We start from the raw sequence: 25,143 nt of genomic DNA on the forward strand, positions 1-25,143 counted from the left end.
GAAACCACAAAGAAACTATTGGAGATAAAGCTTTGAAAAATATAGATTTGGGGGGGGGGGGTCACACAACGAACCGGGGAAGTGAAGAATAAGTAGGCAAGTGAGACCATTCCAGCGGAGACAGAACTCTCCAGGCCATCACCCAGAAGTCTACAGTATGTCCCCTGCACAGCCCTCCAGCTGAGGGTAAGGGTGGGTTCTGCCCCAGACACAGGGGGCTCCTCTCTCGAATTACAGCGAAGGCACTACACACCCTGTCGGTGGCCCTGAATCTTACAAAAAAGTGAAAGCTAGAGATACGGAGACTCTTTTAGATGAGGTAGTCGAAAAAGTTCTTGGCCCTGAGATCCAAATGACAAGCTCATCTAAAGGGAGAGTCTGCAGGGCTGAGAACACTCCGTGGAACAGCTCTGAGGCAGAAACAAACTTGGTGAGCGTGAGGACAGAGAACGAGGCCGGTGGCAGAAGGGCCGGCAAACCAAAGGTGTCAGTGCGTGCAGAGACCTCGCATTCTGAGGGTGTGTGGGGGCTGGCGGGGTGGGTGTGAGGGTTAGGAAAGGAGTTAGAGAGCGACGGGTCCATCCAGATGGGGGAGGGGTGATAATAAGCCAACGAAGAGGCAAAGGGGGAAGGGGGATTGTACCATCAGAAATGTTTCCTTCTCTTTCTGTTTTAGGGAGAAAACTGAGAAGGGTAAAGAGAATACAAAGGGAAGATAATAGACAAGAGAGGTGGCCAAACTCTGGACAGCAGCACTGGGCATCTAATTGGACAGCATGCGGGAGAGAAAAGAAAAATGGAGAGGCCGCCTGCAGTGCTCCTCTCTCTCAGTCACCCCAGGTCAGCCTCTGTCCTCTTTCCCTTGCCTCTCAGTCCCCGCTCCCTTTCCATCTGCGAGCCCCGGCCTGGTGTCCACAGACAGGAGCGCACCTGTCACGCTGTCCCTCAGAGTTCTGTTCTTGAGTCCCGCCTCACCACCCGCCTCGGACTGTCAGCTGCTTGAAGACAGGAGCCCTGTTGTACTTATCTTTGCATGACTAGAACAGAAAATTCCTTCCAGTTGCAGGAAAAAGAGAATCAATGAGCAAAAAGCAACCACATACTAAGGTGTAGTAGGGTGGCTCATAACATCATTTCGTAAAACACACACACACACACACACACACACACACATTATTCAAACTGAACTTCATTTTCATACAGACATAGCTGTAAATATGTTTAAGGCCACGCTGACATTTATTGGGTACATTTTTCTTACACCAAGCCCACCGAATAATAATGCTCAAGAAATATAAAAGCCTACTCCCAAATAATCACAGAAATAAATAAAGTTGCCAAGTAAAGAGATAGAGGAGCAAGCTGAAGGGCAAAGCCCTAGGGGTCTCATAGACTAGACAGTGGCGTTTACCCCCCTGAGTCCCCTGACTCTCAGGACCAGCCTGGAGCCCTCTCACACCACCTCCCATGGCTGAGCTTTCACCGGGGCACACAGACCATGAGGAGTTTATGAGAAGAAGCAAATTGCCCCAGACAAGGGAAGTTTATCTCACACAGTCATCTCTTCTGAAAGAAACCTGATTTACACTAACTTCCGCCAACATCACTCCTCTCCAGCTATGGAGGGTTACACGGGCCATCTGTAAAGATCCAGCCATTCTGTTTCTTATTTGGGCCCGAAGTTGCAAAGTCCATGTGGAAAAGATAGAGCAATCATGAAGTGCAACATTTCAATGTTTTCATGTGCATTTCTAGTTTGTGCTTTAGCTTCAATAAAAAAATCATTTATACAAAGGGGAGTTGGACGGAACAGAAATAGAGTATAGAGGGAGGGAGGCACTGTCACTGAAGCTGATCTACACCCATTGCTACAGCACGTGTGGTCAGAAGGTCCTAGAGACATTCCTTAAAACAAGCAGTCCTGGGGCAACTGGGTAGGTCAGGTCATGATCCCAGGGTCCTGGCATCGAGCCCCGCATCAGGCTCCCTGCTCAGCGGGGAGTCCGTTTTTCCCTCTCCCTCTGCCATGCTCTCTTTCTCTCTCTCTCCAATAAATAAATGAAGTCTTTGGTGGGGGGGGGGGGGGGGGGAAGAACAAGCAGTCCTGAATGGGGCACTCAAGGCCAACGTGGTGCCCACACAAATGGCTGGGAGACCGGAAAGCAAGAGGCTCTCTGTGTATCTTGCTTACTGTAAACAGAGAGCATGAGACAGCAGGAGTCACATAACCTATGTTCTTAGTAAGAGAGAGTAAAGGAGCTATTCTGTGAAGTATTTATAATGTAGTGGAGGGATATCCCACAATGTTGAGGATTAAACCAGCAACTGAAGTCTCTCCTTGTCTCCCTAGAAGTGAGCCAAAGTGGAAAGCCGGGCCTCAGAGCATGGAGGTGTTCACCGCTCGTAGTGTTACAGATTCAGTCAGTGAGTGTGGCCTTGGTGATGGCTCCATAGACTGAATCACTACACGATGCTGTTGTTAAGAGAATCATGACTTGTCCCTTCCAGACTCCTTCCTGTCAGTTGTATCTGCTTATAACCTGAATGCTGCCTGGGCAGGGACGGCTCCTCAGAGGACAAATGAACCTGGCTGCCTAGACTGGGAAAGACCACCCCTTATTTTCCCAGGGCTCTGGCTTGGCCTTCTTAGGAATAAATTTGGGTTTTTAAGTCTCTCAAGGGGGTAAAGGTGGTGCGTAGCCCTCAGAACCACTGCTGCTAATGACCCTGACCTCATTCAACTTAACTGGGAGTGGGAAGATCCTGGGCCAGGGGAGAACTAAGTATTTTCCCACAGAGTGATCATCGTAAGGCCCTGGGCAGATGTTATTTATACAGAAACGTGTTCTACGGGGAGGGTCATGGTCTGAAGTGACATGGCACCACCAAATGAGTAATGCCAAGAGCCCTACGTTGGCAGCCTAATGGTCCGCACTCAAGGCTGAGCCCTAAGCCAGATAGCTAAACCTCCAGATTCTTCTCTCACCCAGGAAGCTTCTAAAAATGCCAGAAAGTGACAGTGACCTTACCCCATGAATACCTCAGAGAATCTCTTATCTTTTATTTTAAGGAAATATTTTAAGGAAATATATTTATTTTACTTATTTTAAAATATATTTTAAGGAAAACTTCACTATTTTATTGTTAAAAATAGATGTCTCATGCTACATCTCTCAAGGGAAGTGATAGCCCAGGTCTGAGACCAAAGAGCTGCTTCTACTCAAGATGGATATGGGAAGCAGGAGGAGGAAACTGGACTTCTGCCACCGTAGCCCCGCAGCCCAGGGCAGAGCAGGCTATCCTCACTCCATCAGCTAAGGATTTGTTGCCCAAGAGCCCAGAGGAAGAAGACTGAGGAAGGGCCCAATATGGAAAGGGACCCTCCACCTTGCAGCCCTAAGCGCGGCTTGCGTGCCAATAAGATCGGCAAAATTGGCATCACTTCAACACTAGTTAAAAATGCAAGCTCTTGGGTCTCACCCTGTTCCTGCTGAATCAGAGCCTGCCTGGATTTTAGCAAGTTCCTCCCCTGATTCATGTGCACTTTGAAGTCAGAGAAGCACTGCCCCCATGAGCTGACAAATTACAAAATTAGTCTCCACTCAGATGTGTCTCCCTACAACTGTAATAACCCTCCGTCAATCAGTTTTCCCGCCAGCATCAAATGCAGCAGTGCAATGTACAGATCGGCCGCGGAGTGAGTCCGCAAACCTTGCCACGGACCCAGGACTTCACGGAATTAATAAACACGATCTCAGAGACCGACTCAAGTCACCCACACAAAGCAAGTAAGGGAAGGGCAGCCTGAGACCCCTGAGAAAGGGAGCTCAGCTACGAGGACCGAGGACGGGGACATTCCTTCAAAAGAGAATGATTTGAATATCAAAGAATGAAGACAGGCCCTTGGGAAAAATGAGGAGGCTCGTGACTATCTTTGCCAAAGTGACCCACTTTACGATTGTCCTCTGAAAGCGGAACATACAATTCTGTTGAGAAACCGTGCTCGCAAAGAAAAATCGCCCCTTCTTTCCATCTTCAGTCATTCTCCGAATCGCATCATTCTATTTTCATGATCACCTAAATTGTATTCGGTGAGATAAATTGCCCTTTCCGAAGTTCTAGTTCCATTTTTTAAGATAAACCTGATCACAGCTTGTTGTCACTCATCCACAGGACGCCAGGCACTGCTGGTATGTGGGCTTCGCCCAGGTCACCGCTGCGTATTCCTTCCTCTTTCTCCCTTAGGGGGCTTCTTTCCTGTGCCTTATGCCCAGGTGGCCCGGCTGATAGGAATTACCACACAGCTTGGCGAAGCTTTCTTGTTTCCTAGTGACAGTTTCAGGTTAATGTGAGGCCACAGAAAGGGGGGTCCCCTGTGGGGTTGTTGCTCCACAGGCAGAACGATTCCTAGTTACCTTATCGACCATGAGGAAGTTCCGCAGCGTCTCTCCATTTTCACAGGTGACATCACCAACCTCTCTGACGGCCCGAGGCAGGATTTCTCGGACCTCCTGAGCAATCATCCCTAGACACAAACACTCCAACACATTTAGTCAGGAAAAGAGCTTTCTGGAGAAAAATCCTCCAAGGTCTACATCAAAATGGACCGCTGACAGCCCCCCAAGGACATCTTTGCAAGTAGATGCTTATTATCCCTTTTCAGCTTTTGCTTTGATCTATGATACATTTGAAGCAAAGGAGGAATTTTGAGCCCATAACCACTAAAGGATTAAAAGGAGGGGTGTCATTTTCTTCACTTTTCCTTGGGACTCTGGGCCGAATGTTGGGAGGAGTGGGTATATACCTTAAAATCCCTGTATAGAGACGTAAGAGTGGGGCATTAGCTTGACTTCCTCTTTTCCCGCAGGAGGATTTGCCCACCTAAATGGTCCCGGTTTCTTTAGGATTCCTGGGCTGGAGTACAAATACCACTTTGCCCCTTCTCTGACCTAGACCCGCCTACTCGGCCACCTCTCCCTCTCCCAGGTCTGCCCAACGCTGCCCCTCTTACAGTTGGAGCTGCCATCGCCCCCGAGCCCTCATCCTAGGAGCAAAATGGCTCCAGTGAAAAACAGCGTATTCAAAATATTCCACCCGTACGGTGGGTGCAGGAATAGGGATGGGAATGTCGAATACAGGTGACACAGACGTTTCTCTCACCTTTCCCATTCTGGTGAGTGTGGATCTCACAGAGGAAATCAGTGCCACAGCACACAACCACCAGATAAAGAGGGAATTAAGCTTTCAAGAGTTGACAGCACAAAATTAACAAGGGACTTTGTGCACCTACCTGTTTGATGGGCGGCATTTATCCCCATGGAGGACGCGAATTCAGGTCTGTAGTCGTATTCCACGACCCTCATTTGGGCTATTCGTCTTAGCTGTTCATTAGTGTCAACCTAATTTAATTCAGGAAGAGCAGATTTCAGCCACTGAGATAGTTCCTGTTTAGATAGGAAATTTGAATTCTCCTTCCGAGAATGGAGATGGATGACTTTGGAGAGAAGCAGTCGCTATTCACGAGGGCAAGGGATCATTTCCCAGTGACAGACAGTGCGAACACCAAAGAAACAGACCAACCTTGTATTTACAAATCAAAAAGGCTTAGTGAAAGTAAAAAACAAACAAATAAACAAACAAACAAAAAACCCAAAAAACCTTTAGGAATGGATATATCCTGTATCACTGAATTCCTTTTGGACACCCTGCTGGAGAAAATTTCCTCAGGTCCCTGTAATGCCCACCCAGGAGGCCTTCTGAGATCCAGACTTTCCTCTCCTGCAGACGGCTTCTCCCCCAGACCACTCTGGGCAGGGAAGGTATATGCTCCTCTGAGTTCACTGCTCTTGTAGGTTACTAAAGGTATTCCTAACTCTCACTGCAAATTCCTCAAAACAATGTCACCTGGTCCCAGCAATATGACAATAGGGTGAATTTTTCCTAAAGCCAAATGTGTTTGATTCAAAGGATTCTCTTTTGAGTTTGGTTTTTGTTATTTTGTTTTTTTTTTAATGAATTCATGGTACTAGCAGAACCTACTGTTTTTTTCTTAATGACCTTATTCTCTAAGTAAAATGCTGGCAGCCCTTTTTCTTTCAGGATATAATTTTCTTTTAGGATATAACAATTACAAAACCGGTAGTCTCTTGGCAATTAAAATTATACTGCCTGGACATTCATCTCTGTGTTAGAGTAACCGAAATGCTTCGTTTCTCGTTATATGAAAACCCCTGATATGGCCCTCAACTCCTCCCTTGACCCACTCTGTTGGATGAGTGGGAAAGCTCTTCCAATATCATTAAACGCTCCCTGTCCCTCATTAGTTTGACTGATTATAAAAGGTGGTGGCTTGACACTTAACTGACTAAATGGGAAAAATTCACTTTAGGTTCTTCTTGGGAAGTATAATTTTGAATGTGCTGTTATTTCGATACCTGCTATAATCCAAAGCTTGGTTCAATTCATTACTCATTATTTTATTCAACTAACATTTACTAATCACCTTCAACATACCATGCACTACACCAAGTGTTGGCATTTTTAAAAAGTGATTGCCTTTTAAAAGTTTGTGCTCTTCTAATTGTGAGACTTGAAACCATAAAGCTCCTAAAAAAGAGCAAAGGTAGTAATTTTTCTGACATCAGCCACAGCAACATTTTTCTAGATATGTCTCCTAAGGCAAGGGAAACAGAAGCAAAAATAAACTCTTAGGACTATATCAAAATAAAAAGCTTTAGAACAGCAAAGGAAACCATCAACAAAACAAAAAGGCAAGATATTTGAAGATATTTGAAAATGATATAGATCTAATAAGGGATTAATATCCAAAATATTAAAGAAGTTATACAAATGAACACCAAAATACAAATAATCTGATTAAGAATGGGCAGAGGACCTAAAAAGACATTTTCCCAAAGAACACATATGGATAGCCAACAGACACATGAAAAGATGCTCAATGTCACTAATCAATAGGGAAATGGAAATCAAAACCAACCACAGTGGGATATCACCTTCCTAAATGGGTAGAATCAAGAAGACAAGATATAGCAAGTGTTGGTGAAAATTTGCAGTGTTGGTGGGACTCTAAAATGGTACAACCATTGTGAAAAACAGTATGAAGTTTCCTCAAGATGTTAAAAATAGAAATACCATATGACCCAATAATTCCACTACTGAGTACCCGAAGAAAATGAAAACACCAATTCACAAAGATATATGCGCCCTATATTTATTGTAGCATTCTTTACAAAAGCCAAGATAAAGAAGCAACTCAAGTGTTCAAGCATAGATGAATGGATAAAGAAGAGGTAGTATAGTGAAAATGTTGCTAAATGTTGCTAAAAAGGCAGAGTCAAACCTATAAATACAGAGAACAAAGTGATGGCTGCCAGAGGGGAGGTGGGGAGGGGATGGGCAAATGGGTGAAGGGAAGTGGGAGATACAGGCTTCCAGTTAGGGAATGAAGAAGCCGTGGGAAGAAAATGTAGCACAGTCAGTGGAGCTGTAACAGCACTGGATGGTGCCTCTACTTGTGCTAGACTTAGCGTATAGAGTTGTTGAATCACTATGTTGCACACATGAAACTAATGTCACATTATGTGTTGATTGTAATCAAATAAGGAAAAAATAGGCAAAATAAAAATTAAGAAAAATTTTAAAATAAAGTAAAAATAAATAAATGGGTTTTCTGATTGTCTTGACCTTGTATCATACTTTTTCTATGGGATTCCACATTCCAAGTTTCCTAAAATTTACACTTATTAAATGAACATTTACACTTATTAAATGAACATTGTTGTCTAGACAGGAAGGCAGACTCATCATATATGATTATACTACAATGTGAGAAATGCAGAGTGATAGTGGAATTATGAAAAGAGAATTATGGCAGCTCTAAGGAGGTCCCTAAAATATTCCTAGGGGAGCGTAAAGGAAGGCTTCCTAGAAATGGTGAAGCCCCACCGAGATCTTGCCTTATTTTGGTTCTCAAACAAATTCTGCTCCTTTCACTTCTGGCCCTTGGCTTGGGGCATTTTCCCTGCCTCCAAATCTCTTCCTTTCCACTCCTACCTTCTCCCCCAACATAAACATCCCTTCACCAAGGAAGCACTTCTTGATTTCCAATACTAGAAAGGGTCCCTTTGCCTTCTGTGCTAACAGGAGCTGCTGTTTTCTTGCATAGCACTGATCAAAGTTATCACCAGGCTACCTTTATTTTCTTAATGACCTTATTCTCTAAGTAAAATGCTGGCAGCCCTTTTTCTTTCAGGATATAATTTTCTTTTAGGATATAACAATTACAAAACCGGTAGTCTCTTGGCTACCTTTATTACCTTTATTACCTGTCTTCCCTATAGGATATATACCCCATGAGGGACAAGACATATTTAGGACCATGGTTTTCTGTTCATCACCATATTACCAGTTTCTCTTATTTCTCTTTCTCTCTCTTTCTTTCTTCCTTCCTTCCTTCCTTTCTTTCTTTCTTTCCTTCTTTTTCTTTCTTTCTTCCTTTCTTTCTTTCTTTTTTAAGATTTTATTTGACAGAGAGACTACAACCAGGGGGAGAGGGAGAGGGAGAAGTAGGCTTCCCACTGAGCAAAGAGTCCAACACAGGGCTCGATTCCAGGACCCCAGGATCATGACCTGACCCAAAGGCAGATGCTTGAAGACTGAGACATCCAGGCACCCCATATTACCAGTTTCCAGTACAATCTGTTGCATGTAGTTGATGTTCAACAAACATTTGATAAATAAATTATTTGATAAATAAGTCTAATAAAAAGGAATTTAAGATAGGAGTTAGGGAAAGAGAGACAAGGCAGGGAGAAAGGGTTAGACCAAGACAGGGATGCCAAGCAGAAAGAACTCCATGAGCGGAGTCCCAAGGGCAAAGTCCCCAGAATGATGCCTGCACATCAAGAGCAGAGGTGGGCATTACTACACTATAAGGATTAAGGCCAGAGCAGGGAAGCCCTTGCCACCATGCTGGGAAGGAGCTCTCACACCGCTAACACTGTGAGCTCCTTCATTCATTCAACAGTATTTACTTTTTAAAGAGATTTTTAAAATTTATTTATTTTTTATTTATTTACTTAAGAGAGAGAGTGCAAGGTTGGTGGCGGGGGTGGGGTGCGGAGAGCAGAGGGAGAGGGAGAGGGACAGGTCATTCAGCAAATATTTAAGGAACAGCTACTGTGTGCCTGATGTGTTATCCCAGGCACTGGAGATTCAATGAGTATTTCCTACTTGGAGTTTAAATTTTAAAAAGTTTTTTAAAAGTTCTATTTTCGAGGATAAAGCCCATAGCTCCTTCATCTCAGGACCTCTGCAGGGCCTAGCAATGTGTCTGGTGTGTAGCTACACCCAAACCCTTCAAGGAAAGAGGGAAAGCCCGGCAGGGCCTGTGCCTTCTGGGACTCCTGCTCCAGGAACCCAACGCTGATCCGCACTTCACAGCACACCCTGCTCATCAACATGTGGTGAGTAAGAAGCTAGAAGCTGAGTTCCAGGGTCTGATTCGATCTTGAGCGTGGCAGTTTGGGAACGTTTTGAGCCTGAATGCAAATGGCTGTCACTGTCTTGGGGCATCACGCCCGCGTCACACCCAAGGCTTCTCCGACGTGCCCTCAAGAACTGCACCACAGAAAAGGCATTCTTGTCTCTGGGACTCCAGTCTGTTCAGGGAGGGAGATCTCATTATCTGTCCTCTGGCCACAGCCCAGGCTCCCATGGGGAGCAGCTGGAGTACACCGCCTCACCTGACCATGGAGCAGCTGGAGTACACCGCCTCACCATGGAGCAGCTGGAGTACACCGCCTCACCTGACCATGGAGCAGCTGGAGTACACCATCTCACTGGAAGCTATGGAACTCCTGCATCCGGCTCATGGCCTCAAGGGGAGACTTCGCATGGCTGACCTTCTCCAGCTCGACGCTTTGGTCTCTACCACACGGCTGATGCGTTTGGGGAAAACATTCTCGGAGCATTTCATCTTAACTGACTTCTTTCCTGGCTTTTATTTTTGAATCGTTCGCAGCCTTGTTTTCAGCAGTCATCACAGAATTTGACTGATGCATGCAACTTTCAACTTCCTCACTTTTTTTCAGGCATTGACCTTGACGTTTTTCACGTTCCTTTGTTTCTCAGCATATTGGCTCCACCCTGATTTCGCGGTTTCTGTTGTAAGAGCTGCATTTCTTTCTACAATCCATAGTCCCATCAGGAAACACAATGTCTGGGTAAGTGAGGCTGCTCCCCACTTAGGCCGACCTCATGTTCCCAGTCCTTCCACATCACAGGTTTCCATCACATCTGCTCTATCGTCTCTCTCCTGGCTGTGTGTCCAGATGAGCGCAGAGATCTCCACCAGGGCTCTCTATGCAGCGTACTCTGTGCTTAATCCCCACAAAACAACCTCGGGTGCCCTGAGTGAGGAGGCACAGAGCCAGGGCAAAGCAGCAACTTCTGTTCATTTTCCCCGATTGCTGCCCTGGGCAACGTGTGTGGCCACTTAGTTTTGCAGCAGCTCGTCCAGAAGCCAGCTCTGGTGACCATGTACCCTTAAAGGATGAGAAATTGCCTCCAGTCCTGGGCTTGTAATCAGATCAACCAAGGATCCCACTTCTCAGAATGGAATGGCTATTTTTAAAAGTTGGAAAAACTGAGTCAGGGGAAGTGAGGATGAAGTTCACCTATCTGTCAGCCCCATCGTCGTTACCATCAACTCTCTTGCCTGGAATGGTGAATAGGATTGATAAGCGTGGTGTCTCTCCCGATTGGACAGGAGACCCCAAATGTAGGGGCAACCCAACTGAGTGGAAGCTAGCGGCATGGACAGCGAAAGGATTCATCCGAAGCAGAAGAAAAGTGGTAGAAATTTACCAAACACACCACAAGGGAGTTGTAGGCAAGACAGGGAGGGACAGGCTGTCTGCCACAAGGCAGTGGGTGGGGACCATATTTAAAGGGGGAAGGTGAAGAGGTCTGGCGATGTATGGGATCTTCCCTTTTCTGGTGACTGCACCTGGTTGTAAGCAGCCCATTGGTCAGTGAGGGGCTGTGGATATTTTGAGTATTTTGAGGAAGGTCCCCTGATGGGCCTGTCCATATTCAGCCACAGGGCACTTCAGGCCCTCTCTGCATTCCATTGCTCAAAACTGTGTGGCTAAAGTGGCCACACAAGTAAGATTTCTAGAAAGCTACATTTCATAAATGTGGATAGACCTATTAAGAACAAATATATTAATAGGAAATAATTTAATAAATGACTTACATATCATTTGCATCTTATACAAGTAAATAATGGTAATATCTATCTGTACAGCTAAAGAATGCTTCATGTATGTGAGCTAAGATGTACTTTAACACAAGTGAGTTGAATATGAGCTTTCCCTGTTCACAGGAGAATCCACAGAGGCATAGAACATGTCTGTGCCAAGGTTCCTGGGCCAGTGGTTGCCAGAATCAGGACTAAAACTCTGGCCTTCCTCCAGAGTGTGGGCTTCTCTTTATCCCATCATGTTGCCACAAAGCAGGATGGAAATACAGGAATTCCACATTACAGCCCGGACTGGGGTGACACTTGACTTATGCCAGAAGGCTGCCTAGAAGAGGTTTGAGAAGTTCTAGGGAAGCTGGTTATGTTTTCTTCAAACCAAGATGTTTGGTAAGTGAATTCGGGGTGGTGGCCTGGTAGTAGCAGGCGGGGTTGTGGGGTCCTCCCGACATGTCGTCTTCCATTTGCATTTAGATAAGACCTGGCAGGGAATTGTACAGCCCATTGCAGAATTAAGTTTGAGTTGGTGTGATCTGAAACTCAGACAGTTTATCTGTCTCTAAAAGTCAAAAGCACAATATCTAGGACTGGGATCGGGAAATGTATGTGAGAACTTTCTAGCCCTAAGAGTTCCCATCCGGCAATAGGTCACAGCTCTTCTAACATGAACCACAGCTTTGCAATCAGAATAAAAGTCTACAATTACAACCATTCTTTGGAATCCACTCAGCAAAGGAGGACATTCCTTGGCCGGTTTAGAAAAACCAGTGCACATTTGCACTGGGAAAGGAATGCAGTCTGGAAGACTGGCCAATGATTTACAGATTATGTCTCCTACTAACTAAAAAAAGACTAAGGAAAGGAGGTTCAAAAACATAATTCTGCCACAGCCTCAAACATGCTTACCGGAGAAGCAGGGTGTGTGAGACAGTGGGGACGTGGTAGAAGCAGTGAAGGAGAAACAGAATTCAGTGGCGGACGAGCTAGATCTGAGTGTTGCCTGGCTAAGGGATAAGCATCTTAATCCTAATCTCTTGGGTTTTCATAGCAGTTGTGGCTTTCCAAGATGATCCTTATCTCAATGTGTTAAAAACTATAAAAGACTTAGTAGGATCCAGCCGAGCGGCTCCGTTTCCACCTTCTAGATGAAGGCAGTGGGTTTGGGCAGAGTTGTCTCGTAGGGCCATGTTGCTGCGATGAGCCCAAAGGCATGAAGCACCTCCCGATTTCCAGGCCTGATTTCCACGAGGCGACTCCCTCTCCATAGATAGGAGAAGGTCTGGGCCTGGAGCCTTAGGTGATGGGATTGACCTAGCTGGAGGGAAGAAGGGGAGGAGGAGTTCCTCTAATGGCAGCTCAGAGAAAGACGCGCAGGTAGGGAAGACGATGGCTGCCGGGGACTCTGGGAGGAAGAGGCTGGGAGGCTCAGGAGAGATCTGGGCAGGAACTGGACTGAGACAGTGTCTGGAAGATGGACAGGGAGATGGACATCTGGAGATGGCAAAGAAAAAGGCAAGCTCCAGCAGCTGACATGCATGGTAGGAAGGGCAGTAGCCCATGGCCAGTAACTCAGAGACGTTCTGCTTGTAAAGCCCCTCCAGGCTGTCATTGCCCACCGCTCCTGTCAGGTGGGCTCCATTCTCCTGGGTAGGAAGCATGTTCCAGTCCCAGCCAGCTTCCACACTAACAACTGTTAAGCCCTGTGTTCGTCTCACACCAACGGGAGACATGTAAAGATGCCCTTTGCAAGCGTGTCAGCGTCCAGGAGCTCCCAGCTCACTTGCCTCAGGTGTCTGAGGAGGTGCCCGAGGCCAGCCCCGTGCTCACCTCCTGGATGTTCTGCTTCGCGCGGCTGTCAGAGGGATGCATAATCGTCCCCATCACCTTCATGTTGCCGCAGACGACCAGGGCTTCATCTGGGGCGTCTGTATTTATTCCCACTCGACTATGACAAATGACAGATTCTGGAACTTGTCCTCGCTGCCATAATACATCACTGTCATTTTCAAACTGCCCTGGGTTAGAGGCCTGGAAAAAGTACATAAATATGTTACAATTATAGTTAGAGTAGCGGGAATAGATGGTTGCTTTATTCCTCCAAGCAAAGAAGACAGAATGTTAATCTAAGTCTTTCACCTGAGAACCCTATGTTGGGTGAGATCCTGACATAGCCAAAAAATTGTGGCCCCAGGAGAGCCAGGAGGGCCCCCCCTAACTTCTCTGTTGCCCACAGGCAGGAGCTCAGAATGCCATGGTTTGGGACGTCCAGGCTCTATTGCAACTATCTCGAAATGAGAATGTGTCAGTTACAGTGGGTAGATGATAAGGAAGAAGGGAACCCAAAATGACCTTCTTTTCAGGGATAATAAGAATAATGATTTAAAACCAGAACCTTACATCAGAAGACATTCTAAGCTTAGGAAAGTCCAGATACATAAAAATAGTTTGCATTTAGCTAACCCTTTTATAACTTCAAAAAACTTTAATATTTATGATTTCATACTCAATTGACAAGCAAACAACAGTACAAGTATATTTAATACACCTCAACTATTCCCTAAACACAGATGACACAGAAGGAAGAATGACAACAGCTACATTTGTTTGAGCTAGTCCACACCCCCACTCTATGAGATCTATACCATCAGCCTCATTTTGCAGTTATCCAGAAGCCTCAGAAAAGAGCAACAAATTGCCCAAGGCCACAAAGCTCGTAAATTCTGGAGCTGGACTTATAGTTCCTTTAATCATTAAAGAATGAGTCTAACTTTTCCTATTAGAAGTAATCCTGGCGGGGGGCACCTGGGTGGCTCAGTTGGTTAAGCATCTGCCTTCAGCTCAGATCATGATCCCAGGGTCCTGGGATTGAGCCCGGCGTCTGGCTCCTTGCTCAGCAGGGAGTCTGCTTCTCTCTCTCTCTCTCTCTCTCTCTCTCTCCCTCTCCCTCTGCTTGCTCTCTCTCAAATAAATAAACTAAAATAAAATGTAACCCTGACCAAATGCAGTCTTCAAAGAGAATCCAAGTGAAACTATGAAAACCAGACAAAGTTCTGGAGATTTTACTTTTTTTTTTTTTTTAAAGATTTTATTTATTTATTTGACAGATGGAAATCACAAGTAGGCAGAGAGGCAGGCAGAGAGAGAGAGGAAGGGAACCATGCTCCCCACTGAGCAGAGTGCCCGATGCAGGGCTCGATCCCAGGACCCCAGGATCATGACCTGAGCCAAAGCCAGAGGCCTTAACCCACTGAGCCACCCAGGCGCCCCTGAAGATTTTACTCTTAACTAAAATTCTCTGCTGAAGAATTTTTCACTCTACTGGCTTCCTTCATCTCCACCTCCTGTGGCTGCTGAATATATTTCCAAATATCTTTAAGTAAGGTTCTCTGAATCCCTCCAAATCCTCACAAAAAAATTAATTTGTTTTTAAAATTATGACCTATTGTTCTAAATCTGATTTTTCTGTGTTTGAGGTAAGCTGTCACAAATTCAGACAAACACTATAGACTGTGATCATCTAAAAGGTTAACACTCTTGCAATGTCTTCACGCTGCCTTTCTGGGTAGTGCAGGAGACATTGTGAACTCAGGACCTGAATATGCATAGATTAACTCTGGAGAATACCCAAGACACCAATAGCAATGGTTTCTTCAAGAACAGGAATCGGGGGGCGCCTGGGTGGCTCAGTGGGTTAAGCCGCTGCCTTCGGCTCAGGTCATGATCTCAGGGTCCTGGGATCGAGTCCCACATCGGGCTCTCTGCTCGGCAGGGAGCCTGCTTCCTTCTCTCTCTCTCTGCCTGCCTCTCAGTGTACTTGTAATTTCTCTCTGTCAAATAAATAAATAAAATCTTTAAAAAAAAAAAAAAAGAACAGGAATCGGGCGATGTAGAAATTGGGCTGGGAAGCAGATTCACTACTTAACATACACACTCTTTGTATTGTTGGGATGTTTTTACCATAAGCATGTGCTACCCATTTCAAAATAATAATTTTTAAAAACCCACAAAGTTTATTTCTTAGCTTAGGTTCAATGAAAGAACTTTTAGGTGTCTTCAACTTTTTCACTCTTGCCTATTTGAACCCGGAACTGCTTAGAAGACTCAACCACTGACATTTGATAGACAAAAGCAGTAAAAGAATAGAAAGTAACGACTTTGAACATTGTTTTGTGTGAATTCACTTAAACAAAGTGCTTTGATACAAGGTCCCAAGAGCCCCCTCGGTAGTGAATGGCAAATTGGCTTTGACTCAAATCCTTTTATTGCAAGCAATCAACTAAATCCAAAGGTATACCATATAAATGCTGATGCATTTTGCTCTACTCTGAACATAATGAGCCACTTCAAGGAAACAAAACAGACAGTGATGGATTTTTTTTTCTTAATGAGCTTTGGGATAATTATTATCATAAACTTCATATCACGTTAAACAGCAGATGTAACTAGACTTACTTTTTTGGAACAGTTATAACAATCTCACATAGCTTTCATCAGATGAAAACTCAAATCCCTAAAATACATTCAAGTCATCTTGGAAAGGGCCACAGATCTGCAATTTTTTTTACATGTATAGACCTATGGAGGGGTCTGTCTCATCAGTAATGGGAAATGTTATAAAGTCTCTGAACTTTTTCCCCTTCTTTGGTATCCGCAATCTTAATGGGTCAAAGCAAACTGTAATGTACTACCTCTTTCTGGAATTATGAAGTGGTGTTCCCATGTGGTCCAAGAGTGGTTCACTGATATCAAACCTCAAAATGAATTAAAATCTCTAAAATACTTTCATTATTTATCCCACAGCCCTATATACTTAGGGAAGACCAGAACAGTTTAATCTGTTATGACACAAACTGGCTGTGTGATCTTGGGGCAGTCACTTAACATTTCTGTACCAGCTTTTCTTCTTTGAAGCTTAAAAATAATAATGACTTCTTGACTATCTCATAGTGTTATGGGAACTTACTGAAACCATGTATATATGAATACTTCTTAAAAATGAGGATGAGAGAGTCAAACTGTCCTTAACACACTGCTGTGCATAGCAACTACTGTCCAATGGACATATCTCCTTTTATTGAGCTTTACTTTACTATACTTCCCAAATAGTACTTTTTTTTTTTTTTTTAATAAATTGCAGGTTTGTAGCAAGACTTCATCAAGCAAGTCTGTCTGTGCCACCAACTACTGATGCCACAGCATCTGCTCATCTCATGTCTCTGCCACAAATTTGGTAATTCTCACAGTATTTCAGACTTTTTCATTATTACATTTGTTATGTAATCTGTGATCAGTGATCTTTGATGTTATCATCATAATTTGCAGAGCCACAAACCATGCCCATATAAGATGGCAGAACTTCATCGATAAATGTTCTGCGTATTAGTCTAACTGTTCCACCAATGAGCCATTTCCCCACCTCTCTCTCTCCTGGGGCCTCACTATTCTTTGAGACCATCAACATTAAAATTAAGCCAATTAACAACCTTATAATGGCATCTCAGTACTGAAGTGAGAGGAAGCGACATATGTCTCTCACTTTACATCAAAGGCTGGAAAGAATGAGGCTTAGTGAGAAAGGCACGTTGAAAGCCGAGATAGGCCGAAAGCACAGCCTCTTGTGCCAGACAGCCAAGTTGTGAAGGCCAAGGATATTAAAAGTGCTTCTCCAGAGAACACACAAATGGTAGGAAAGTGACCCAGCCTTACTGCTAACATGGAGAAAGTTCGAATGGTATGGACAGAAGATCAAACCAACCACCACATTGCCTTTAGCCAGAGCCTTCTCCAGAGGAGGGCCCTCCCTCTCTTCAATTCCATGAAGCCTGAGAGGTAAGGGAACTGCAGAAGAAAAGTCTGAAACTAGCAGGGTTCATGAGGTTTAAGGAAAGATGCTATATGTATAACATGAAAGGGCAAGGTGAAGCAGCAAGGGCTGCTATAGAAGCTTCTGGAGTTATCCAGAAGCTCTAGATCAACCATGAAGGTGACTATACTAAACAACAGATTTTTTTTTAAATTATTTATTTATTTATCTATTTGAGAGAGCACAAGAGAGAGATCTGAGCCAAAATCAAGAGTTGGATGCTGGGGCGCCTGGGTGGCTCAGTGGGTTAAGCCTCTGCCTTCAGCTCAGGTCATGATCCCAGGGGCCTGGGATCGAGTCCCACATGGGGCTCTCTGCTCAGCAGGGAGCCTGCTTCTCCTCATCTCTCTCTCTGTCTGTCTCTCTGCCTATTTGTGATCTCTCTCTCTGTCAAATAAATAAATAAAATCTTTAAAAAAAAAAAAAAAAAGAGTTGGATGCTTACCTGACTGAGTCACTCGGGCACCCTAAACAAAAGATTTTTTAATGTAGATGAAATAGGGTTCTACTGGAAGAGGATGCCATCTAGAACTTTCATACCTAGAGAGAAGTTAATGCCTGGCTTCAAAGCTTCCAAGGACAGGCTGACTCTAAGTTGAAGTCAGTGTTCACAGACCATTCTGAAAAGCTTCAGGCCCTTAAGAATTTATGCTAAATCTACTCTGCCTGGGGTCTGTAAATGGAACAAAACCTAGATGATAGCATATCTGTTTATAACATGGTTTATTCAGTATTTTAAGCCCACTGTTAAGACTTACAACTCAGGAAAGATTTCTTTCCAAATATGACTGTTCAGAGCACCTGAGCAGCTCAGTCAGCTAAGCATCCAACTCTTGATTTCAGCTCAAGACATGAGCTCAGGGTCTGGAGAGTGATCTCCACACTCAGCAGGGAATCTGCTTGAGATTCTATCTGTCCCTTTCCCTCCACCCCTCCTTCCCCCTGCACTCTCTTTCTTTCTCTCAAATAAATATATATATTTTTAAACTACAGATTTATTTGTCAGAGAGAGAGAGAGAGGGAGCGACAGAGAGAAAGAGAGAGCATGAACAGGAGGAGTGGCCAGTAGAGGCAGAAGCAGGTTCTCCACTGAGCAAGGAGCCCAATGAGGGACTTGAACCCAGGACCCTGGGATCATGACTTGAGCTGAAGGCAGACGCTTAACCAACTAAGCCACCCAGGTGTCCCTCAAATAAATCTTTAAAATAAAAAAGTCTCCTTCAGGGCGCCTGGGTGGCTCAGTGGGTTAAGCCGCTGCCTTCGGCTCGGGTCATGATCTCAGGGTCCTGGGATCGAGTCCCGCATCGGGCTCTCTGCTCAGCAGGGAGCCTGCTTCCTCCTCTCTCTCTCTCTCTGCCTACTTGTGATCTCTCTCTGTCAAATAAATAAATAAAATCTTTTAAAAAAAAAAAAGTCTCCTGCATCTTAAAAAAAATTTATACTCACACACTCATATATAAAACTGCTCATTGATAATACACCCGGTCACCCAAGAGCTCTGATGGAGATGTACAATGAGATTAATGTTGCTTTCATGTCTGTTCACACAACATCTATTCTATGACCTGTGGATCAAGGAGTCATTTTGACTTTCAAGTCTTATTATTTAAGAAATACGTTTCATAAGGCTATAGCTGCCATCGACAGTGATTTCTCTGATGGATCTGGGCAAATTAAGCTGAAAACCTGTAAAGGATTTAGCATTCTAGATGTCATTAAGGACATTCCTGATTCATGGAAAAGGTGGGAAAATCCACACTAATAGGAGTTTGGAAGAAGTTGATTCCAACCCTCATAGAGGACTTCGAGAGGTTCAAGGCTATAGCAGAGGGAGGAAACTGCAGATGTGGTGGAAATAGGAAGAGAACTACCATCAGAAGTGGAGCCTGAAGATGGGACTGAATTGCTACCATCTTACGGTAAAACTTTCATGGACGAGGACTTGTTTTTTAGGGATGGGCACAGAAAGTGGTTTCTTGAGATAGAATCTACTCCTGTTAAAAGATTCTGTGAAGACCTAGAGAGATGCACGAATTCTGAGGGAAGCTCCATTCGCTGAGTAAAGTGTAAATGGCGCCCTCTGCAGGTGCTTGGAAAACGAAACAGCAATGAATATAGTAAACTCGAGGCCGTTCTAAGTTTGGAATGGAAAGCTGGAATTTCTTTGCTTCACTGTTGTTGGGCTTCTAAAGCAGCAAAGAGCATACTAGGAAAGCTTGAGTTGAGGAAGACAATTTATAGCAAATAAATTTTTGTTCCTGTTGAAAGGGATGTGGAAAATGGGACTAGAAATTCTCCCTATCAGTGCTACTCCAAGTGTGGTCTGAAGGTCAGCAGCCTCTCCTGGAAACTTGTTAGAAATGTATATCTAAAATATTGAATCAGAAGCTGTGGAGGGAGGACCCAGGAATCTCTGTTTTACTCACTGGGGGATTTTTGGTCCCATATATTCCTGGTCAAGTTACCCCTTTCAGAGTTAACAAAAGTTGAATCCAAACCATGGGGTGAAGTGGACATTGCTACACCTACTGATTGCTTTGGGTAAAAAAAAAAAAAATTCATCTGAACTCCAGAAGACAGATGTGTGTGGCAGGGGGGGGGGGGGGGGCAGGGATGGGGAGGGAAGGGAGGTTAGTGGAAAAGGGCAAGCCGGGCCCTGGGGTGGCTCTGCTCTATGCCCATCCTTCCCCATCCTTGCAGCTGTATCCTTTCTTTTGCTTTCTCTGTCCTTGTTTGTTGGTTTCTCATTAGGACAGTGCAGTTTGCAGGGCAGTAAGGGGGCATTTCTTAGGGACACGCATGTTTTTATTCTTCTGGAAAAGAAACTGGAATAATGTATTCATTTTCAAAACTAGGAAACCCCGGTGCGTCTTTGAAAGGCAGACAAAAGTAATCATCCCTCCTGCGTACAACACAGCACTCCAAACCAGGTTTAATTATGTGTTTTAGAAGGAAAGTGGAGCTGAATGAAAACCTAGTCATTAACAAGGAGAATCTGAAGGAACTCCATGGCAGAGTGCTCCCCAAAACAAAAGACCTGGGAAATAAATCTGTCTTTGGAGTAAACCTTAATTTCCATGAAATTGATCAATCTACACGACAGGACCATAATCTATCTCTAAAGCTGTTTTGATTGACAACCCAGATGAACCATTCCTGGGTCTTGCCCATCATACCCTCCCTAAGGAGAATTCTGACAAGCTTGGTCTCTGAAGCCTTTCTGGAAGCTGGAAACTCATCTAGTCCACACCTCCTACATTTGCCCTTACATTAATCTCAGCTCTTGGGAGGAATGATTCTTAGGCCTCAAAATTAACCTGCATTTGCTCAGTGCAATTTGCCATTCTCTGTATAACGCAGTCTGCTCTTATAACATTGTTCAGTTGTCAAATTTTTCTCCCTTTATTCTGGAGCTCAAACTAACAGACCCAGGCTATGGCCCAAGAGGACACATCTGACTTTTTGGGAGAATGTGAGCTGGTCTGCCCTCTGTCTGACCATAGATATACGTCCAAGGCATATACCTATAGAATCTTAGGGGCAGGAAATGTGTCATGTGAATGTTTCAAAAACTCCCCGATTCAAACAACATCACCATATCTGAAGCTCGTTTTTTTTTCTCTTGGTTGGTTTAAACGTTAATTAAATAGATTCAAAACTGCATTCATTTTCACTTCTGCATTTGGGGTTAGAACGAAATAGAATCAAAGAGATATTTCTAGTTTGGGGGAGGGGTAGAATGGTTGACTGCATTACCATTCTCCCTCTTCTCGTTGTTGCTAGAGTGACCCCTGAATGACCAGCATACTTCTAGACTAGGGCATTCTCTTTAACCAAAACTTATGGCTAGAAGACTGCAATCAAATCTGGAATGCAATCATTTCTTTAAAATAAAAATTTAGTGAATAACATGACACCCAATGTATACTAAGTATAATTTAATATTTTTTAGTATTCATTCCGAATATGAATTGTAGGAACACTCAACTTTTCAAAGTGATCTTGAGTTAAATGATCATGACGTTTCGGATAGGAGGAGGCACCAGTGAATAGAGTTCTGGTAACAGAATACTAGACAGTAGTGCTCTCTCGTGTTGCTGCCTTGTGGGCTTCACCACAGCCAGAGAACAGAACTGGCAGCAGGAAATGGAGAAAACAGACACCTTGTACATTATTCAAGGTACACGGGTGACTAGCAGGCTGCCTGACTCAGGCATGAGTTTCCTAGCTCAAAGCTGCACTTTCGTAATATCTAACCTATGCTAACTCTGAAAAGAATGGTTTTTCCTGTGAAAAACCAGAAGCAATAAGTGACCCAGACTTCCAGACTCTACTTTTAAATCATGTTTGTTAGGGCAACACACAATCCCAGAGGTCATTAGGCGAGATGTCCAAGATTGCCCTGCAGCCCGCTGTGGGTGGAGAACCACTGCCCTTGGCCCATGACCCAGGAAGAGGGCCCCACCTGCCTTCGCTTGAATGGCACTCTGTTTGCCACAGATTGGATCAGGTCCCACAAAAATGGCAGGGACGAAGCCTAGCCCTGGGACATCCAAACACAAGTGTTTTACCTCATTTCCATCGTTACGTCACCTCTACTGAAACTCATTTAAGGATTTCCACTTACAAGTGGCTTCCTATTTTTAATTGATTAGAAGAATTACACAGAGAGCCCTGTGTTTCAGAATGGCTCAACCCAAGAAAGGAAAGACTCCTCTCGCCAAAGAGGCAGATCTGGTCCACAGGCCAAAGAGTAACAGCCACAGAAGTTGCTGTACTCAATGATTTTTCCTGTTGGGCTTTACGTGTCCTCCCTGTGGCACGACACAGCCCTTCCTTGGCTGCCAGGCCTGTGGTGACCCGTTACCTTAAACCCCCGGTATTCTCAGCGGTGGCCAGCCAGGCCTCACACAGCTGCAGCTCCAGCTGCCAACAGCTTTCTGTTTCTGTGGCTGCCAAGATTCCTGTCCACAGCTGTGACCAATCATTCACTCAGCAAGACGTGCTGAACTGTTACCATGTGGTAGGCAGGGGCCCAGATGTTCCCTGGGTCACCAGTCACACTGGGGTATGAAATGCCTTCTTTCTACTTTTGGGATCAGAGTAAACCCCGTCATTCACAAACCCAGTGATCACCAGGAGTTTCCTGGTCTCTTGAGCCTCAGCCCCTCTGCATGCAAAGAAGCTAACGTAAACGTGACGCAGTATACAATGGTGTCACATGTAAATTAGTCAGCCCAGTGCCAGGGCCAGTTTCTCAACTGCAGCACTACTGACATTTTGGAAGGGGGATCTCGTTCATTGTAAGGCCCTGAGCAGCACCTCCGGCCTGGACCCACTATAGGCCAGTAGCACCCCTAACTGTGACAACCAAAAAATGTTGGCACACATTGCCATATGACCTTTGAGGGACAAAAGTTCTGGCTGAGAACCATTACATGGAAATGAAAATAATAAAACCTGCCTTTACTATGAGCCATTGAGAAACAGCTCGCTTCGAGCATGCCACTGAAAAGTAAATTCAAAAAAAAATTTTTTTTTAATTTTAAAAAAAGAAAAGAAAATGCAAATTCTCCTTGAGAGGAGAAAAGCAGGTGGGCTCAGAAATGTGAAGGAACTGAAGCTTACCCTTACAATGATCCGTTCAGAGATGTGGGCAGACAGTAGGTAGAACTGGTCTTCGTGCACAGCATACAGCCCAACCACCAGCATGAAGTATCTACCTCAGAAACAGCAGATAACATGTCAGGAAAGAGAAACAGAATTTGTGCCATCAAACACCACCCGATGCTTAAAAGTGAATTTACCTAGATAGCTTTGCATGCTTAAAGACTTTCTATTCTGTTCTAAGTTGCCCTTCCTGTGAAATCAAAAAGCAGTTGATTCACTCAATATTGTTGTGGGCCCTCCCTCTGCCCACTCTGGGGTATCTGTGAGCTGTTCCAGAAGCCCACAGCATAGCACTGCTCACAGGCAGACACACAACAGACGGCCACCTAAGAGGTCCCTCTGCCCAGAGCCGCCCAAGCTATGCACCCAGTCCCAGCAGGGCCCTTCCTTCCCACACCGTCTGCTCTTGGTCAGGCCCCCTGTCTACCCCCCATTCAAGACCTTACTCAAAGACCTCAACCCTCCCCTCCAGTTGCTCCCAGTGCAATTTTCATCAACGTTACTTCTGTTATTTCTTCCTGTGTAATACTGATGTGGCATTTTTAAGATCAGATCATTTCTTGAAAGTCAAAATGAAACTATCCCTCTGAGAGAAGCTTTGGCTTTAAGAACTGGATGCAAAAACCTTGCCTCCTTCTTCTATAACTCCACAGATGTCTGATCCTCAGAGAATAATAGTTTTCCCCCGTATTGAAAAAAACACTAATAGTAAAATAATTGTTATTTTCCTTATAATCATTAGCCATCATCTGAGTCCTCAAAATGTGCAATATGCTTGGTTAAGCAATTTATCTACAGTATCTCACTTAGAACCCTAAGAACAACCCGACTGGAGCAGGATATAAACATTGTCCCCATTTTACAGGATGGATGAAGTGACATGCTCGAGGTCACCCAGCTAGTATATGGCAGTATCAAATTCAAACTCAAGTCTTTCCAACTCCAATACTTATGTACTAAAACCAGTATTCCCAAATTTGAATATGCATCTAGGTCACCTGGAGGATTTGTTAAAATACAAATTATTGGGCCCCACCCCAGAGTTTTTGGTTCAGTAGGTCTTTGGTGAGGCCTGAGAAATTGTACCTCTAAAAAGTGTCCAGGGGACACCATCTCTGCTAGTCTGGGACCACAGTAGGAGATCCAGAGACTTAAATTATTAATGCAAGTTCATTTTTTTTTTTAACCAAAAAAAGCGATCACAGAGCTCCAGGACTCAAGGCTTTATACTGGTGACAAGAACACAGGTTAGAGCAGGGTGGTCTGACGGTCCTCAGCCTTTGGACAACAGTGAGGCATAAACGTGTGGTCACTCCAGAGAATCAGGGATGGAATTAAGGCAGATTTGGGGCTGGACAGGGGAGCAGGCACTGTAGGGGCTGAGGAAGGACAAGGAAGACGACTGAGGGTAAATGAGATGTGGCAATAAATGGGAAGAGTCCAAGATGAGAGAAAGGGGCCACAGAGACTGGAGACGGGAGACCGGAGACCGGCATGTAGGCTGGTCCGGCCAAGCGTATCAGAGGGGCCTCTAGAGGGCGCCAGCTAGTCAGATGGAGTCCCCGGCCATGGAGGGGCATACACAGGAATGCCAGTACCTCTGGTCAGGATTTGGTTTTCCCTTCTTCCTCATGTTATTCGCTGTCGTCTCACTAAAGTGTAACCGACCCAGCGTAACTTTGGTGACCTGGTCGGCCGGCAGGTCGATTCTAAAACAAACAGCAGAAATACCAAGACACTGTGAGAGAATATGGACTCTAGATCACCTCTACCTTGTTCTGAGATTCTCAGGTATGTTCAGTACCCCCCACCCCCATCACTCTGAGGAGAACAGTTTACTCCAGGCACCGATTTTTAATAAACTCTCCACAACACGGTCAGAAATGGCTGCCAGGGAACAACCAGGAAAGGTGAGATATGCTCATTTAGCAGAAGCTCAAGCCCAGAGTTTCTGACTCATAAGAGCATGTGCTCCTCATACCATGTATGCGTTCTTTTAATTCCACAATGGGAAGAGAAGACTTTTCATTTGTGCCTCTGCCATTGTTGCTAGAGCACTTGCGTCCTGACAAGCAATGCCTGTAATTTCCTCATGAATTCCTTGGCATCCCCTTCACATATTTGCCTCCTCCTGGCTTGGCTCCCAAGGAAGACCCCAGACAGCCCAGCCTGGTGAGGGAGAACCAGATGCACCAGGCCTCTCGGTGATGTGTTGGCACATGTGGCTCCCGCTTGAGCATCAGGCTGAGCTCCTGCCTGATCTCTCCAGGCAGTGGGATCACCTTCTTTCCAGCCCAGATGGGACTGACTCAAGTTCAAAACACTGAGA

The 25,143-nt window shown here is 44.7% G+C and overlaps 1 protein-coding gene across 3 annotated transcripts in view; it reads right to left on the reverse strand.

The window, feature by feature from the left end:
* The window catches only part of MYRFL (myelin regulatory factor like), a 120,905-nt gene that overhangs the window by 35,064 nt on the left and 60,698 nt on the right, over positions 1-25,143 (reverse strand). For all 3 annotated transcript variants that reach the window (XM_059402476.1, XM_059402475.1, XM_059402478.1), the window contains exons 9-13: positions 24,413-24,523; positions 22,773-22,863; positions 13,109-13,309; positions 5,291-5,399; positions 4,416-4,525 (exon numbers count right to left, since the gene is read on the reverse strand). In XM_059402476.1, coding sequence (XP_059258459.1) covers positions 4,416-4,525; positions 5,291-5,399; positions 13,109-13,309; positions 22,773-22,863; positions 24,413-24,523 — 622 coding nt within the window. The remainder of the gene's footprint in view (positions 1-4,415; positions 4,526-5,290; positions 5,400-13,108; positions 13,310-22,772; positions 22,864-24,412; positions 24,524-25,143) is intronic.

The sequence above is a fragment of the Mustela nigripes genome, chromosome 6 (genome assembly GCF_022355385.1).
Source record: "Mustela nigripes isolate SB6536 chromosome 6, MUSNIG.SB6536, whole genome shotgun sequence".
NCBI lineage: Eukaryota > Metazoa > Chordata > Mammalia > Carnivora > Mustelidae > Mustela > Mustela nigripes.